The sequence below is a fragment of the Hemiscyllium ocellatum genome, unplaced genomic scaffold, assembly GCF_020745735.1.
Source record: "Hemiscyllium ocellatum isolate sHemOce1 unplaced genomic scaffold, sHemOce1.pat.X.cur. scaffold_2842_pat_ctg1, whole genome shotgun sequence".
Classification (NCBI taxonomy): domain Eukaryota; kingdom Metazoa; phylum Chordata; class Chondrichthyes; order Orectolobiformes; family Hemiscylliidae; genus Hemiscyllium; species Hemiscyllium ocellatum.
In genome coordinates, this window is record NW_026868225.1 from 44,153 (window position 1) to 62,500 (window position 18,348).

The 18,348-nt window shown below is 64.4% G+C and overlaps 1 protein-coding gene across 1 annotated transcript in view; it reads left to right on the forward strand.

The window, feature by feature from the left end:
* Positions 1-18,348, forward strand: part of adam15 (ADAM metallopeptidase domain 15) — a gene marked incomplete at both ends in the record, with an annotated part of 60,140 nt that overhangs the window by 40,814 nt on the left and 978 nt on the right. The window contains 4 exons of the mRNA XM_060822975.1: positions 8,034-8,229; positions 15,671-15,779; positions 16,103-16,298; positions 18,200-18,307. Coding sequence (XP_060678958.1) covers positions 8,034-8,229; positions 15,671-15,779; positions 16,103-16,298; positions 18,200-18,307 — 609 coding nt within the window. The remainder of the gene's footprint in view (positions 1-8,033; positions 8,230-15,670; positions 15,780-16,102; positions 16,299-18,199; positions 18,308-18,348) is intronic.

Below are 18,348 nucleotides of genomic sequence, written 5' to 3' on the forward strand. Positions count from 1 at the left end.
CCCACTCCCTCAGCACTGACCCTCCCACAGTGCCCACTCCCTCAACACTGACCCTCCCACAGCGCCCACTCCCTCAGCGCTGACCCTCCGACAGCGCCCACTCCCTCAGCACTGACCCTCCCACAGCGCCCCCTCCCTCAGCACTGACCCTCCCACAGCGCCCACTCCCTCAGCACTGACCCTCCCACAGCACCCGCTCCCTCAGCACTGACCCTCCCACAGCGCCCACTCCCTCAACACTGACCCTCCCACAGCGCCCACTCCCTCAGCACTGACCCTCCCACAGCGCCCACTCCCTCAACACTGACCCTCCCACAGCGCCCACTCCCTCAGCGCTGACCCTCCGACAGCGCCCACTCCCTCAGCGCTGACCCTCCCACAGCGCCCACTCCCTCAGCGCTGACCCTCCCACAGCGCCCACTCCCTCAACACTGACCTTCCCACAGCGCCCACTCCCTCAGCACTGACCCTCCCACAGCGCCCACTCCCTCAACACTGACCCTCCCACAGCGCCCACTCCCTCAGCGCTGACACTCCGACAGCGCCCACTCCCTCAGCGCTGATCCTCCCACAGCGCCCACTCCCTCAGCGCTGACCCTCCCACAGCGCCCACTCCCTCAGCACTGACCTTCCCACAGCGCCCACTCCCTCAGCGCTGACCCTCCCACAGCGCCCACTCCCTCAGCACTGACCTTCCCACAGCGCCCACTCCCTCAGCACTGACCCTCCCACAGCGCCTACTCCCTCAGCACTGACCCTCCGACAGCACCCATTCCCTCAGCACTGACCCTCCCACAGCACCCGATCCCTCAGTACTGACCCTCCCACAGCGCCCGCTCCCTCAGCACTGACCCTCCCACAGCACCCGCTCCCTCAGCACTGACCCTCCGACAGCGCCCACTCCCTCAGCACTGACCGTCCCACAGCGCCCACTCCCTCAGCACTGACCCTCCGACAGCGCCCGCTCCTTCAGCACTGACCCTCCCACAGCGCCCACTCCCTCAGCACTGACTGTCCCACAGCATCCATTCCCTCAGCACTGACCCTCCCACAGCACCCGCTCCCTCAGCACTAACCCTCCCACAGCGCCCGCTCCCTCAGCACTGACCCTCCCACAGCGCCCGATCCCTCAGCACTGACCCTCCCACAGCACCCGCTCCCTCAGCACTGACCCTCCCACAGCACCCGCTCCCTCAGCACTGACCCTCCGACAGCGCCCACTCCCTCAGCACTGACCCTCCCACAGCGCCCGCTCCCTCAGCACTGACCCTCCCACAGCGCCCGCTCCCTCAGCACTGACCCTCCCACAGCGCCTACTCCCTCAGCACTGACCCTCCGACAGCACCCATTCCCTCAGCACTGACCCTCCCACAGCACCCGATCCCTCAGTACTGACCCTCCCACAGCGCCCGCTCCCTCAGCACTGACCCTCCCACAGCACCCGCTCCCTCAGCACTGACCCTCCGACAGCGCCCACTCCCTCAGCACTGACCCTCCCACAGCACCCGCTCCCTCAGCACTGACCCTCCCACAGCACCCGCTCCCTCAGCACTGACCCTCCGACAGCGCCCACTCCCTCAGCACTGACCCTCCCACAGCGCCCGCTCCCTCAGCACTGACCCTCCCACAGCGCCCGCTCCCTCAGCACTGACCCTTCCACAGCGCCTACTCCCTCAGCACTGACCCTCCGACAGCACCCATTCCCTCAGCACTGACCCTCCCACAGCACCCGATCCCTCAGCACTGACCCTCCCACAGCGCCCGCTCCCTCAGCACTGACCCTCCCACAGCACCCGCTCCCTCAGCACTGACCCTCCGACAGCGCCCACTCCCTCAGCACTGACCGTCCCACAGCATCCATTCCCTCAGCACTGACCCTCCCACAGCGCCCGCTCCCTCAGCACTGACCCTCCCACAGCGCCCGCTCCCTCAGCACTGACCCTCCCACAGCGCCCGATCCCTCAGCACTGACCCTCCCACAGCGCCCGCTCCCTCAGCACTGACCCTCCCACAGCGCCCGCTCCCTCAGCACTGACCCTCCCACAGCGCCCGCTCCCTCAGCGCTGACCCTCAGACAGTGCCGACTCCCTCAGCACTGACCCTCCCACAGTGCCTGTTCCCTCAGCGCTGACCCTCCCACAGCACCCACTCCCTCAGCGCTGACCCTCCCACAGCACCCACTCCCTCAGCACTGACCCTTCAACAGCACCCACTCCCTCAGCGCTGACCCTCCAACAGCACCCATTCCCTCAGCACTGACCCTCCCACAGCACCCACTCCCTCAGCGCTGACCCTCCCACAGCGCCCACACCCTCAGCACTGACCCTCCCACAGCGCCCACTCCCTCAGCACTGACCCTCCAACAGCACCCACTCCCTCAGCACTGACCCTCCCACAGTGCCCGATCCCTCAGCACTGACCCTCCCACAGCACCCGCTCCCTCAGCACTGACCCTCCAACAGCACCCACTCCCTCAGCGCTGACCCTCCAACAGCACCCATTCCCTCAGCACTGACCCTCCCACAGCGCCCACTCCCTCAGCGCTGACCCTCCCACAGCGCCCACACCCTCAGCACTGACCCTCCCACAGCGCCCACTCCCTCAGCACTGACCCTCCAACAGCACCCACTCCCTCAGCACTGACCCTCCCACAGTGCCCGATCCCTCAGCACTGACCCTCCCACAGCACCCGCTCCCTCAGCACTGACCCTCCCACAGCACCCGCTCCCTCAGCACTGACCCTCCCACAGCGCCCGCTCCCTCAGCGCTGACCCTCAGACAGCGCCCACTCCCTCAGCACTGACCCTCCCACAGCACCCACTCCCTCAGCACTGACCCTCCCACAGTGCCTGTTCCCTCAGCGCTGACCCTCCCACAGCACCCACTCCCTCAGCGCTGACCCTCCCACAGCACCCACTCCCTCAGCACTGACCCTCCAACAGCACCCACTCCCTCAGCGCTGACCCTCCAACAGCACCCATTCCCTCAGCACTGACCCTCCCACAGCACCCACTCCCTCAGCACTGACCCTCCCACAGCACCCGCTCCCTCAGCACTGACCCTCACACAGCACCCACTTCCTCAGCACTGACCCTCCCACAGCACCCACCCCCTCAGCGCTGACCCTCCCACAGCGCCCACTCCCTCAGCGCTGACCCTCCCACAGCACCCACTCCCTCAGCACTGACCCTCCCACAGCGCCCACTCCCTCAACACTGACTCTCCGACAGCGCCCACTCCCTCAGCAATGACCGTCCCACAGCGCCCACTCCCTCAGCACTGACCCTCCGACAGCGCCCGCTCCCTCAGCACTGACCCTCCCACAGCGCCCGCTCCCTCAGCGCTGACCCTCAGACAGTGCCCACTCCCTCAGCACTGACCCTCCCACAGCACCCACTCCCTCAGCACTGACCCTCCCACAGCGCCCGCTCCCTCAGCACTGACCCTCCCACAGCGCCCGCTCCCTCAGCACTGACCCTCCCACAGCACCCGCTCCCTCAGCACTGACCCTCCCACAGCATCCATTCCCTCAGCACTGACCCTCCGACAGCGCCCACTCCCTCAGCACTGACCCTCCCACAGCGCCCGCTCCCTCAGCACTGACCCTCCCACAGCGCCCGCTCCCTCAGCACTGACCCTCCCACAGCGCCCGATCCCTCAGCACTGACCCTCCCACAGCGCCCGCTCCCTCAGCACTGACCCTCCCACAGCGCCCGCTCCCTCAGCACTGACCCTCCCACAGCACCCGCTCCCTCAGCACTGACCCTCCCACAGCGCCCGCTCCCTCAGCGCTGACCCTCAGACAGTGCCGACTCCCTCAGCACTGACCCTCCCACAGTGCCTGTTCCCTCAGCGCTGACCCTCCCACAGCACCCACTCCCTCAGCGCTGACCCTCCCACAGCACCCACTCCCTCAGCACTGACCCTCCAACAGCACCCACTCCCTCAGCGCTGACCCTCCAACAGCACCCATTCCCTCAGCACTGACCCTCCCACAGCACCCACTCCCTCAGCGCTGACCCTCCCACAGCGCCCACACCCTCAGCACTGACCCTCCCACAGCGCCCACTCCCTCAGCACTGACCCTCCAACAGCACCCACTCCCTCAGCACTGACCCTCCCACAGTGCCCGATCCCTCAGCACTGACCCTCCCACAGCACCCGCTCCCTCAGCGCTGACCCTCCAACAGCACCCACTCCCTCAGCGCTGACCCTCTGACAGCACCCATTCCCTCAGCACTGACCCTCCCACAGCACCCACTCCCTCAGCGCTGACCCTCCCACAGCACCCACACCCTCAGCACTGACCCTCCCACAGCGCCCACTCCCTCAGCACTGACCCTCCAACAGCACCCACTCCCTCAGCACTGACCCTCCCACAGTGCCCGATCCCTCAGCACTGACCCTCCCACAGCACCCGCTCCCTCAGCACTGACCCTCCCACAGCACCCGCTCCCTCAGCACTGACCCTCCCACAGCGCCCGCTCCCTCAGCGCTGACCCTCAGACAGTGCCCACTCCCTCAGCACTGACCCTCCCACAGCACCCACTCCCTCAGCACTGACCCTCCCACAGTGCCTATTCCCTCAGCGCTGACCCTCCCACAGCACCCACTCCCTCAGCGCTGACCCTCCCACAGCACCCACTCCCTCAGCACTGACCCTCCAACAGCACCCACTCCCTCAGCGCTGACCCTCCAACAGCACCCATTCCCTCAGCACTGACCCTCCCACAGCACCCACTCCCTCAGCACTGACCCTCCCACAGCACCCGCTCCCTCAGCACTGACCCTCCCACAGCACCCACTTCCTCAGCACTGACCCTCCCACAGCACCCACCCCCTCAGCGCTGACCCTCCCACAGCGCCCACTCCCTCAGCGCTGACCCTCCCACAGCACCCACTCCCTCAGCACTGACCCTCCCACAGCGCCCACTCCCTCAACACTGACCCTCCCAGAGCGCCCACTCCCTCAGCACTGACCCTCCCACAGCGCCCACTCCCTCAACACTGACCCTCCCACAGCGCCCACTCCCTCAGCGCTGACCCTCCCACAGCGCCCACTCCCTCAGCACTGACCTTCCCACAGCGCCCACTCCCTCAGCGCTGACCCTCACACAGCGCCCACTCCCTCAGCACTGACCTTCCCACAGCGCCCACTCCCTCAGCTCTGACCCTCCCACAGCGCCTACTACCTCAGCACTGACCCTCCGACAGCACCCATTTCCTCAGCACTGACCCTCCCACAGTACCCGATCCCTCAGTACTGACCATCCCACAGCGCCCGCTCCCTCAGCACTGACCCTCCCACAGCACCCGCTCCCTCAGCACTGACCCTCCGACAGCGCCCACTCCCTCAGCACTGACCGTCCCACAGCGCCCACTCCCTCAGCACTGACCCTCCCACAGCGCCCACTCCCTCAGCACTGACTGTCCCACAGCATCCATTACCTCAGCACTGACCCTCCCACAGCGCCCGCTCCCTCAGCACTGACCCTCCCACAGCGCCCGATCCCTCAGCACTGACCCTCCCACAGCACCCGCTCCCTCAGCACTGACCCTCCCACAGCACCCGCTCCCTCAGCACTGACCCTCCCACAGCGCCCGCTCCCTCAGCACTGACCCTCCGACAGCGCCCACTCCCTCAGCACTGACCCTCCCACAGCGCCCGCTCCCTCAGCACTGACCCTCCCACAGCGCCTACTCCCTCAGCACTGACCCTCCGACAGCACCCATTCCCTCAGCACTGACCCTCCCACAGCACCCGATCCCTCAGTACTGACCCTCCCACAGCGCCCGCTCCCTCAGCACTGACCCTCCCACAGCACCCGCTCCCTCAGCACTGACCCTCCGACAGCGCCCACTCCCTCAGCACTGACCGTCCCACAGCATCCATTCCCTCAGCACTGACCCTCCGACAGCGCCCACTCCCTCAGCACTGACCCTCCCACAGCGCCCGCTCCCTCAGCACTGACCCTCCCACAGCGCCCGCTCCCTCAGCACTGACCCTCCCACAGCGCCCGATCCCTCAGCACTGACCCTCCCACAGCACCCGCTCCCTCAGCACTGACCCTCCCACAACGCCCGCTCCCTCAACACTGACCCTCCCACAGCGCCCACTCCCTCAGCGCTGACCCTCCCACAGCGCCCACTCCCTCAGCACTGACCTTCCCACAGCGCCCACTCCCTCAGCGCTGACCCTCCCACAGCGCCCACTCCCTCAGCACTGACCTTCCCACAGCGCCCACTCCCTCAGCTCTGACCCTCCCACAGCGCCTACTCCCTCAGCACTGACCCTCCGACAGCACCCATTCCCTCAGCACTGACCCTCCCACAGCACCCGATCCCTCAGTACTGACCCTCCCACAGCGCCCGCTCCCTCAGCACTGACCCTCCCACAGCACCCGCTCCCTCAGCACTGACCCTCCGACAGCGCCCACTCCCTCAGCACTGACCGTCCCACAGCGCCCACTCCCTCAGCACTGACCCTCCGACAGCGCCCGCTCCCTCAGCACTGACCCTCCCACAGCGCCCACTCCCTCAGCACTGACTGTCCCACAGCATCCATTCCCTCAGCACTGACCCTCCCACAGCGCCCGCTCCCTCAGCACTGACCCTCCCACAGCGCCCGCTCCCTCAGCACTGACCCTCCCACAGCGCCCGCTCCCTCAGCACTGAACCTCCCACAGCGCCCGATCCCTCAGCACTGACCCTCCCACAGCACCCGCTCCCTCAGCACTGACCCTCCCACAGCACCCGCTCCCTCAGCACTGACCCTCCCACAGCGCCCGCTCCCTCAGCACTGACCCTCCGACAGCGCCCACTCCCTCAGCACTGACCCTCCCACAGCGCCCGCTCCCTCAGCACTGACCCTCCCACAGCGCCCGCTCCCTCAGCGCTGACCCTCAGACAGTGCCGACTCCCTCAGCACTGACCCTCCCACAGTGCCCGATCCCTCAGCACTGACCCTCCCACAGCGCCCGCTCCCTCAGCACTGACCCTCCGACAGCGCCCACTCCCTCAGCACTGACCCTCCCACAGCGCCCGCTCCCTCAGCACTGACCCTCCCACAGCGCCCGCTCCCTCAGCGCTGACCCTCAGACAGTGCCGACTCCCTCAGCACTGACCCTCCCACAGCACCCGCTCCCTCAGCACTGACCCTCCCACAGCGCCCGATCCCTCAGCACTGACCCTCCCACAGCACCCACTCCCTCAGCACTGACCCTCCAACAGCCCCCACTCCCTCAGCGCTGACCCTCCAACAGCACCCACTCCCTCAGCGCTGACCCTCCAACAGCACCCATTCCCTCAGCACTGACCGTCCCACAGCACCCACTCCCTCAGCGCTGACCCTCCCACAGCGCCCACACCCTCAGCACTGACCCTCCCACAGCGCCCACTCCCTCAGCACTGACCCTCCAACAGCACCCACTCCCTCAGCACTGACCCTCCCACAGTGCCCGATCCCTCAGCACTGACCCTCCCACAGCACCCGCTCCCTCAGCACTGACCCTCCCACAGCACCCGCTCCCTCAGCACTGACCCTCCCACAGCGCCCGCTCCCTCAGCGCTGACCCTCAGACAGTGCCCACTCCCTCAGCACTGACCCTCCCACAGCACCCACTCCCTCAGCACTGACCCTCCCACAGCACCCACTCCCTCAGCACTGACCCTCCCACAGCACCCACTCCCTCAGCGCTGACCCTCCCACAGCACCCACCCCCTCAGCGCTGACCCTCCCACAGTGCCCACTCCCTCAGCACTGACCCTCCCACAGCACCCACTCCCTCAGCACTGACCCTCCGACAGCGCCCACTCCCTCAACACTGACCCTCCCACAGCGCCGATTCCCTCAGCACTGACCCTCCCACAGTGCCCACTCCCTCAACACTGACCCTCCGACAGCGCCCACTCCCTCAGCACTGACCCTCCGACAGCACCTACTCCCTCAGCACTGACCCTCCCACAGCACCCACTCCCTCAGCACTGACCCTCCGAGGTGGAACAGGTTGAAGCCTCTCTCTTTTCGCCCCCAGCTGAAACACGCAGCAACCGTCTGCCGCCCCCCGCTCGGGGACTGTGACCTGCCTGAGTACTGCACCGGTGTCTCACCGTACTGTCCCCCCAACGTCTTCCTGAAGAATGGCCAGAGCTGTGACAGTGGCCGGGCCTACTGCTACAACGGAGCCTGCCTCACCTTCGCCATGCAGTGCCAGGTGCTCTGGGGGCCGGGTAAGCTCCTCTCTACCTCACAAAACAGGTCAAGGGAGCAGCAGTGGGCCATTCGGCCCTTCTGTGGGACAGTATGGGCCACGTGTTGACCGATGGAAGAAGGGTGGGTCATAGATTGAACCGGTGGGAGAATGGGTGGTATATTGACCAGTGAGAGAGCGTGTTAAATACTGACTGGTGGGCAGGGGTCGGGTATATCTTGATCAGTGTGAGGCCAGATCATATATTGACCAGTGGGAGGGTGTGTTATATATTGACCGGTGAGAGAAATATTGACAGGCGGGAGGGGGTGTGTTATACAGGGACCAGGCGGGAGGGGGCGGGTTATGTAGTGACTGGGCAGGAGGGGGCGGGTTATATAGTGACCGGGCGGGAGGGGGTGGGTTATATAGGAACCGTACGGGAGGGGGGCGGGTTATATAGTGACTGGGCGGGAGGGGGCTGGTTATATATGGACCGGGCGGGAGGGGGTGGCTTATATTGGGACCGGGCGGGAGGGGGCGGGTTATATTGTGACCGGGCTGGAGGGGGTGGGTTATATAGGGACTGTACGGGAGGTGGCGGGTTATATATGGACCGGGCGGGAGTGGGTGGGTTATATAGGGACCGGGCGGGAGGGGGCGGGTTATATAGTGACTGGGCTGGAGAGGGTGGGTTATATAGGGACCGTACGGGAGGGGGCGGGTTATATAGTGACCGCGCGGGAGGGGGTGGGTTATATAGGGACCGTACGGGAGGGGGCAGGTTATATAGGGACCGTACGGGAGGGGGCGGGTTATATAGTGACTGGGCGGTAAGGGGCTGGTTATATATGGACCGAGCAGGAGGGGGTGGGTTATATAGGGACCGGGCGGGAGGGGGTGGGTTATATAGTGACTGGGCTGGAGAGGGTGGGTTATATAGGGACCGTACGGGAGGGGGCGGGTTATATAGTGACCGGGCGGGAGGGGGCCGGTTATATATGGACCGGGCGGGAGGGGGTGGGTTACATAGGGACTGGGCGGGAGGGGGTGGCTTATATAGGGACAAGACAGGAGGGGGCGGGTTATATATGGACCGGGCGGGAGGGGGCGGGTTATATAGTAACCGGGTTATATAGGGACCGGGTGGGAGGGGGTGGATTAATATGGGGACCGGTCAAGTGGGGGTGGGTTATATAAGGACCGGGCGGAAGGGGGCGGGTTATATATGGACCGATCAAGTGGGGGCGGGTTATATAGGGACCGGGCGGGAGTGGGTGCGTTATACAGGGACCGGGCGGAAGGTGGCGGGTTATATAGGGACTGTGCGGGAGGGGGGCGGGTTATATAGTGACCAGGAGAGAGGGGGCGTGTTATGTAGGGACCGGGCGGGAGGGGGCGGGTTATATAGGGACTGTGCGGGAGGGGGCGGGTTATATAGTGATCAGGAGAGAGGGGGCGTGTTATGTCGGGACCAGGCGGGAGGGGGGCGGGTTATATAGGGACCGGGCGGGAGGGGGCAGGTTATATAGGGACCGGGCGGGAGGAGCCTGGTTATATAGGGACCGGGTGGGAGGGGGCAGGTTATATATGGACCGGATGGGAGGGGGTGAGTTATATAGGGACCGGTAGGGAGGGGGCGGGTTATATAGGGACCGGGCGGGAGGGTGTGGGTTATATAGGGAACGGACGGATGGGTGTGGGTTATATAGGGACTGGACGGGAGGGGGCAGGTTATATAGGGACCAGACGGGAGGGGTCGGGTTGTATAAGGACCGGGCAGGAGGGGGTGAGTTATATTGGAACTGGGCGGGAGGGGGTGGGTTATATAGGGTCCGGAAGGGAGGGTCCGGGTTATATAGGGACCGGGCGGGAGGGTGCTGGTTATATAGGGACCAGGCAGGGGTGGCGGGTTATATAGGAACTGGGCGGGAGAGGGTGGGTTATATAGGGTCCGGAAGGAAGGGGTCGGGTTATATCGGGACCGGGCGTGAGGGGGCGGGTTATATAGGGACCCGACGAGAGGGGACGGGTTATATAGGGACCAGACGGGTGGTGGCGGGTTATATGTGGACCAGACGGGAGGGGATATGTTATATATGGACTGGACGGGAGGGGGCAGGTTGTATAGGGACCGGAAGGGAGGGAGCGTGTTATATAGGAACCGCGCGGGAGCGGGCGGTTTATGTAGGGACCGGGTGGGAGGGGCCGGGTTATATAGGGACCGGGCAGGTTATATGGGGACCGGGCGGGTTATATGGGGACTGGGCGGGAGGGGGCAGTTTATATAGGGACAGGGCAAGTGGGGGCGGGTTATATAGGGACCGGGTGGGTGGGGCCGGGTTATATAGGAACCGGGCAGGAGGGGGCGCGTTATATAGGGTCCGGGCGGGAGGGGCCGGGTTATATAGGGACCGGGCGGGAGGGGGCAGGTTATATATGGACCGGACGGTAGGGGGCAGGTTATATAGGGACCGGGCACGAGGGGGCAGGTTATATATGGACCGAGCGGGAGAGGCAGGTTATATATGGACCGGACGGGAGGGGGCAGGTTATATAGAGACCGGATGGATGGGGATGGGTATTATATGGACCGGACGGGAGAGGACGGGTTATATATGGACCGGACGGGAGGGTGCAGGTTATATAGTGACCGGAAGGGAGTGGGCGGGTTATATAGGGACCGGGTGGGTTATGTAGGGACCGGGCGGGAGGGGGCAGGTTATATCGGGACCGGGCGGGGGGGGGGGCGTGTAATATAGGGACAGGGCGAGTGGGGGAGGGTTAAGTAGGGACAGGGCGAGTGGGGTGTGTTATATAGGGACCGGATGGGTGGGGACGGGTTATATATGGACTGGACGGGAGGGGGCGAGTTATATAGGGACCGGGAGGGAGGGAGCGGGTTATATAGGGACCGGACGGGAGGGGGCGGGTTATATAGGGACTGTGCAGGAGGGGACGGGTTATATAGGGACCGGGTGAGAGGGGGTGTGTTATATAGGGACTGGACGGGAGGGGTCGTGTATTATAGGGACAGGGCGAGTGGGGGAGGGTTATATAGGGACCGGACGGGTTATATAGGGTCCGGACGGGAGGGGGCGGGTTATATAGGGTCCGGACGGGTTATATAGGGTCCGGACGGGAGGGGGCGGGTTATATAGGGTCCGGACGGGAGGGGGCGGGTTATATAGGGACCGGGCGGATGGGTGTGGGTTATTTAGGGACCGGACGGGAGGGGGCGGGTTATATATGGACCGGATGGGAGGGGGCAGGTTATATAGGGACCAGACGGGAGGGGGCTGGTTGTATAGGGACCGGGTAGGAGGGGGCGGGTTATATAGGGACCAGGCGGAGGGCGGCAGGTTATAAACAGACCCGGCGGGAGGGGGCGGGTTATTTAGTGACCGGGCGGGTGAGAGCAGGTTATATAGGGACCAGGCTGGAGGGGGCGCATTATGTAGGGACTGGGCAGGAGGGGACAGGTTATATAGGGACCGTGTGGGAGGGGGCGGGTTATATAGGGACCAGGCTGGAGGGGGCAGTTTATATAGGGACTGGGCGGGAGGGGGTGGGTTATATAGGGACCGGGCGGGCGGGGTCGGGTTATATAGTAACCGGGTGTGAGGGGGTGGGTTATATAGGGACTGTGTGGGAGGGGCGGGTTATATAGGGACCGGGTGAGAGGGGGTTGGTTTTATAGGAACCGGGCGGGAGGGGGGCGGGTTATATAGGGACCGGGCGAGTGAGGGCGGGTTGTATAGGGTCCGGGCGAGAGGGGGCGGGTTATATAGGGACTGGAAGGGAGGGGCCGGGTTATATAGGGACCGGGCATGAGGGGGCGGGTTATATAGGGACTGGTAGGGAGGAGGTGGGTTATATAAGGACCGGGTGGGAGGGCGCGGGTTATATAGGGACCCGACAGGAGGGGGCGGGTTATATACGTACCCAACGGGAGGGGGTGGGTTATATAGGGACCAGACGGGTGGTGGCGGGTTATATATGGACCAGACGGGAGGGGACATGTTACATATGGACTGGACGGGAGGGGGCAGGTTGTATAGGGACCGGAAGGGAGGGAGCGGGTTATATAGGGACCGGGCGGGTTATATGGGAACCGGGCGGGAGGGGGTGGGTTATATAGGGACTGGCGGGAGGGGGCAGTTTATATTGGGACAGGGCGAGTGGGGGCGGGTTATATAGGGACCAGACGGATGGTGGTGGGTTATATATGGACCAGACGGGAGGGGACATGTTATATATGGACTGGACAGGAGGGGGCAGGTTGTATAGGGACCGGAAGGGAGGGAGTGTGTTTATATAGGAACCGGGCGGGAGCGGGCGGTTTATGTAGGGACCGGGTGGGAGGAGCCGGGTTATATAGGGACCGGGCGGGTTATATGGGAACCGGGCGGGAGGGGGTGGGTTATAACTGGGCAGGAGGGGGCAGTTTATATAGGGACAGGGCGAGTAGGGGCGCGTTATATAGGGACCGGGTGGGAGAGGGCGGGTTATATAGGGACCAGACGGGAGGGGGCGGGTTATATAGGGACCGGTAGGGAGGGGGCAGGTTATGTATGGACCGGACGGGAGGGTGCAGGTTATATAGTGACCGGAAGGGAGTGGGCGGGTTATATAGCGACCGGAGGGGAGGGGCCGGGTTTTTCGGGACTGGGCGGGAGGGGGCAGGTTATATAGGGACCGGACGGGAGGGGTGGGTTATATAGGGACCGGGCGGATGGGTGTGGGTTATTTAGGGACCGGACAGGAGGGGGCGGGTTATATATGGACCGGACGGGAGAGGGCAGGTTATATAGGGACCAGACAGGAGGGGGCGGGTTGTATAGGGACCGGGCGGGTTATAGAGGGACCAGGCGGAGGGGGGACGGGTTATAAACAGACCCGGCGGGAGGGGGCAGGTTATATGGGGGTCGGGCGAGTAGGGGCGGGTTATTTAGTGACCGGGCGGGTTATATAGGGACCAGGCTGGAGGGGGCGCGTTATGTAGGGACTGGGCAGGAGGGGGCAGGTTATATAGGGACGTGTGGGAGGGGCTGGGTTATATAGGGACCAGGCTGGAGGGGGCAGTTTATATAGGGACCGGGCAGGAGGGGGTGGGTTATATAGGGACTGGGCGGGCGGGGGCGGGTTATATAGGAACCGGGCTGGAGGGGACGGGTTATATAGGGACCGGGTGTAAGGGGGCGGGTTATATAGGGACTGTGTGGGAGGGGGCGGGTTATATAGGGACCGGGTGAGAGGGGGTTGGTTATATAGGAACCGGGCGGGAGGGGGCAGGTTATATAGGGACTGGGCGAGTGAGGGCGGGTTGTATAGGGTCTGGAAGGGAGGGCCCGGGTTATATAGGGACCGGGCGGGAGGGGCCGGGTTATATAGGGACCGGGTGGGAGGGCGCAGGTTATATAGGGACCAGACGGATGGTGGCGGGTTATATATGGACCAGACGGGAGGGGACATGTTATATATGGACTGGATGGGAGGGGGCAGGTTGTATAGGGACCGGAAGGGAGGGAGCATGTTATATAGGAACCGGGTGGGAGCGGGCGGTTTATGTAGGGACCGGGTGGGAGGGGCCGGGTTATATAGGGACCGGGCGGGCTATATGGGGACCGAGCGGGAGGGGGTGGGTTATATAGGGACTGGGCGGGAGGGGGCAGTTTATATAGGGACAGGGCGAGTGGGGGCGCATTATATAGGGACCGGGTGGGAGGGGGCGGGTTATATATGGATCGGACGGGAGGGGGTGAGTTATATAGGGACCGGTAGAGATGGGGCGGGTTATATAGGGACCGGGCGGGAGGGGGTGGGTTATATAGGGACTAGACGGCAGGAGGCGGGTTATATATGGACCGGGCGGGAGGGTGTGGGTTATATAGGGACTGGACGGGAGGGGGCAGGTTATATAGGGACCAGATGGGAGGGTTCAGGTTGTATAGGGACCGGGCAGGAGGGGGCGTGTTATATAGGGACCGGGCAAGTGGAGGCGGGTTGTATAGTGTCCGGGCAGGAGGGTGCGGGTTATATAGGGACCGGGCAGGAGGGTGCGGGTTATATAGGGACCGGGCAGGGGTGGCGGGTTATATAGGAACCGGGCGGGGAGGGTGGGTTATATAGGGTCCGGAAGGAAGGGGTCGGGTTATGTAGGGGCCGGGCGTGAGGGGGCGGGTTATATAGGGACCGGTAGGGAGGGGGCAGGTTATATAGGGACCGGGCGTGAGGGGGCGGGTTATATAGGGACCGGTAGGGAGGGGGCGGGTTATATAGGGACCGAGCGGGAGGGGGCGGGTTATATAGGGACCCGCCGGGAGGGGGCGGGTTATATATGGACCGGACGGGAGGGGACATGTTATATATGGACTGGACGGGAGGGGGCAGGTTGTATAGGGACCGGAAGGGAGGGAGCGTGTTATATAGGAACCGGGTGGGAGCGGGCGGTTTATGTAGGGACCGGGTGAGAGGGGCTGGGTTATATGTGGACCGGGCGGGAGGGGGTGGGTTATATAGGGAACAGGCGGATGGGTGTGGGTTATATAGGGACCAGACGGGACGGTTCGGGTTGTATAGGGACCGGGCAGGAGGGGGCGGGTTATATAGGGACCGGGCAGGAGAGGTTGGGTGAAATAGGGACCGGGCGGGAGGGGTTGGGTTATATAGGAACCGGGTGGGAGGGGCCGGGTTATATATGGACCTGGCGGGAGGGGGCGGGTTATATAGGGACCGGGCGGAAGCGGGCGGGTTATGTAGGGACCGGGCAGGAGGGGCCGGGTTATATAGGGACTGTGCGGGAGGGGGGCGAGTTATATAGGGACCGGGCGGGAGGGGACGGGTTATATAGGGACCGGGCGGGAGGGGGCGGGTTATATCGGGACCGGGTGGGAGGGAGTGTAATATAGGGACAGGGTGAGTGGGAGCGGGTTATATAGGGACCGGGCGGGAGGGGGCGGGCTATATAGGGACCGGACGGGAGGGGACGGTTTATATATGGACCGGTAGGGAGGGGGCGGGTTATATAGGGACCGGGCGGAAGGTGACGGGTTATCTATGGACCGGACGGGAGGGGGTGAGTTATATAGGGACCGGTAGGGAGGGGGCGGGTTATACAGGGACCGGACGGGAGGGGACGGGTTCTATCGGGATCGGATGGGAGGGGGCGGGTTATATAGGGACCGGGCGAGAGGCGGTGGGTTATGTAGGGACCGGGCGGGAGGGGGTGGGTTATATAGGGACCGGGCGAGAGGCAGTGGGTTATGTAGGGACCGGGCGGGAGGGGGGCGGGTTATTTTGGGACCAGGCGGGAGGGGGCGGGTTATATAGGGACCGAGCGGGAGAGGGCGGGTTATATAGGGACCGGACGGGAGGGGGCGGGTTATATATGGACCGGGCGGGAGGGGTTGTCTGACTCCGGGCAGTGAGTGGGTGTGACACTGACCTGTCTCCCCCCCCCCCGCCTCCCACTCCCTCAGGTTCGGTGCAGGCCCACGATATCTGCTTCACCACAGTCAACCAGAAAGGCAACAAATATGGCAACTGCGGGCAATTCCCCGATGGCACGTTCGCCCGCTGCGCCTCCGGGTGAGTACCCCCACCCCGTCACCCACACCTGCCCACCGGCCCCCAGGGGTCTCCCCTCACCCCTACCCCCTCTAACTCCGCCCCCAATCCCTTCCCCCCCGCTCTGCCCACCCTCGGTCGGCCAACGTTCCCTCAACGCCATCCCCTCCTTCGTGACCGGTCACGGCGTGGCACCCTGCCTTGTCTCAGATGCTTTGTCCACCCACCACCCCACCAAGAGGAGAGCGCTAGTCGAATGCAGTTGTTGCTGACTCAAGATACCACTTTTTTTTCCTTCCCTCGTTCCCCTACCCTGCCCTCCACCCACCCGCCATCTTGCCCAGGGACGCCAAGTGCGGCAAAATCCAGTGCCAAGGAGGGAATGACAGGCCGGTCCTGGGCTCCAACGCGGAGATCCTGGTGACCAACATCCGGCTGGGAACGCAGGAATACAGCTGCCGGGGAACGTTCTTCAACTTCGGAGAGGACATCGCCGACCCGGCCATGGTGATGCCAGGCACGGTCTGTGGGCACCGCAAGGTACGAGGGTAACGTGGGGCGCTATTGGACTGCGCACCCAGCGCTGAGGGAACGGGCGCAGTCGGAGGGTCAGTGCTGAGGGAGTGGGTGCTGTCGGAGGGTCAGTGCTGAGGGAGCGGGCGCTGTTGGAGGGTCAGTGCTGAGGGAGCGGGCGCTGTCGGAGGGTCAGTGCTGAGGGAGTGGGCGCTGTGGGGAGGGTCAGTGCTGAGGGAGTGGGTGCTGTCGTGGAGGGTCAGTGCTGAGGGAGCGGGCACTGTTGGAGGGTCAGTGCTGAGGGACCGGGCGCTGTCAGAGGGTCAGTGCTGAGGGAGTGGGCACTGTCGGAGGGTCAGTGCTGAGGGACCGGGTGCTGTTGGAGGGTCAGTGCTGAGGGAGTGGGCACTGTGAGAGAGTCAGCGCTGAGGGAGTGGGTGCTGTGGGAGGGTCAGTGCTGAGGGAGTGGGCGCTGTGGGAACGTCAGTGCTGAGGGAGTGGATGCTGTGGGAGGGTCAGTGCTGAGGGAGTGGGTGCTGTGAGAGAGTCAGCGCTGAGGGAGTGGGTGCTGTGGGAGGGTCAGTGCTGAGGGAGTGGGCACTGTGGGAGGGTCAGTGCTGAGGGAGGGTCAGTGCTGAGGGAGTGGATGCGTGGGAGGGTCAGTGCTGAGGGAGCGGGCGCTGTGGGAGGGTCAGTGCTGAGGGAGGGTCAGTGCTGAGGGAGTGGATGCTGTGGGAGGGTCAGTGCTGAGGGAGCGGGCGCTGTGGGAGGGTCAGTGCTGAGGGAGTGGGTGCTGTGAGAGAGTCAGCGCTGAGGGAGTGGGTGCTGTGGGAGGGTCAGTGCTGAGGGAGTGGGCACTGTGGGAGGGTCAGTGCTGAGGGAGGTCAGTGCTGAGGGAGTGGATGCTGTGGGAGGGTCAGTGCTGAGGGAGCGGGCGCTGTGGGAGGGTCAGTGCTGAGGGAGGGTCAGTGCTGAGGGAGCGGGTGCTGTGGGAGGGTCAGTGCTGAGGGAGGGTCAGTGCTGAGGGAGTGGGCACTGTGGGAGGGTCAGTGCTGAGGGAGGGTCAGTGCTGAGGGAGCGGGTGCTGTGGGAGGGTCAGTGCTGAGGGAGGGTCAGTGCTGAGGGAGTGGGCACTGTGGGAGGGTCAGTGCTGAGGGAGGGTCAGTGCTGAGGGAGCGGGTGCTGTGGGAGGGTCAGTGCTGAGGGAGGGTCAGTGCTGAGGGAGCGGGTGCTGTGGGAGGGTCAGTGCTGAGGGAGGGTCAGTGCTGAGGGAGCGGGTGCTGTGGGAGGGTCAGTGCTGAGGGAGTGGGCGCTGTGGGAGGGTCAGTGCTGAGGGAGCGGGCGCTGTGGGAGGGTCAGTGCTGAGGGAGCGGGCGCTGTGGGAGGGTCAGTGCTGAGGGAGTGGGCGCTGTGGGAGGGTCAGTGCTGAGGGAGCGGGCGCTGTGGGAGGGTCAGTGCTGAGGGAGCGGGTGCTGTCAGATTATGAACAAGAATGCTGTCACTGCTTGGATAGATGGACCCTGAGGTTCCCCTGCACCACCATATCCCCAGAGGAGATGTACTCCCACCCTGGGTGGCAGCCGGATGGGGTGGAGTGGTGCTGGGTCTCCGTCCGCTATTTGACTGTAGCGTGCATCGTCTGTCAGGCCAATCTGTGGCTGATGCTCTCGAATAAACCAGGGTGGGCCGAGCGTGATATCAGCCCCAAACCATTCCTCGGAATTCCCTGCTATCCCCTTAACCCCCTCCCCCACTGTCAAAGAGGGAGCTGGCATTCAGTTCCGGGATCAGGCGCGATTCCTTCACGGTGCTGGAACAGATGGAGGGGCCGAAGGTCCTCTAACAGAGCCTAATTCCTGTGATTTTTTTTTCCGTCTTTTGTCTTCACCGAGCGGCCTTGTGGGAATAATCTGTCTCCTTCCCCTCAGGCTTGCGTCAACAGGACGTGCCAGGATATCTCCATCTTCCGGGTTGAGGATTGCGGACGGCGTTGTAACAATCACGGGGTACGTCTGGCGCCGGCGGGCAGTGCCGGGGTTAGTGCCCGGATCGTTGGCCCCACCCGTGCTCTCCCGCC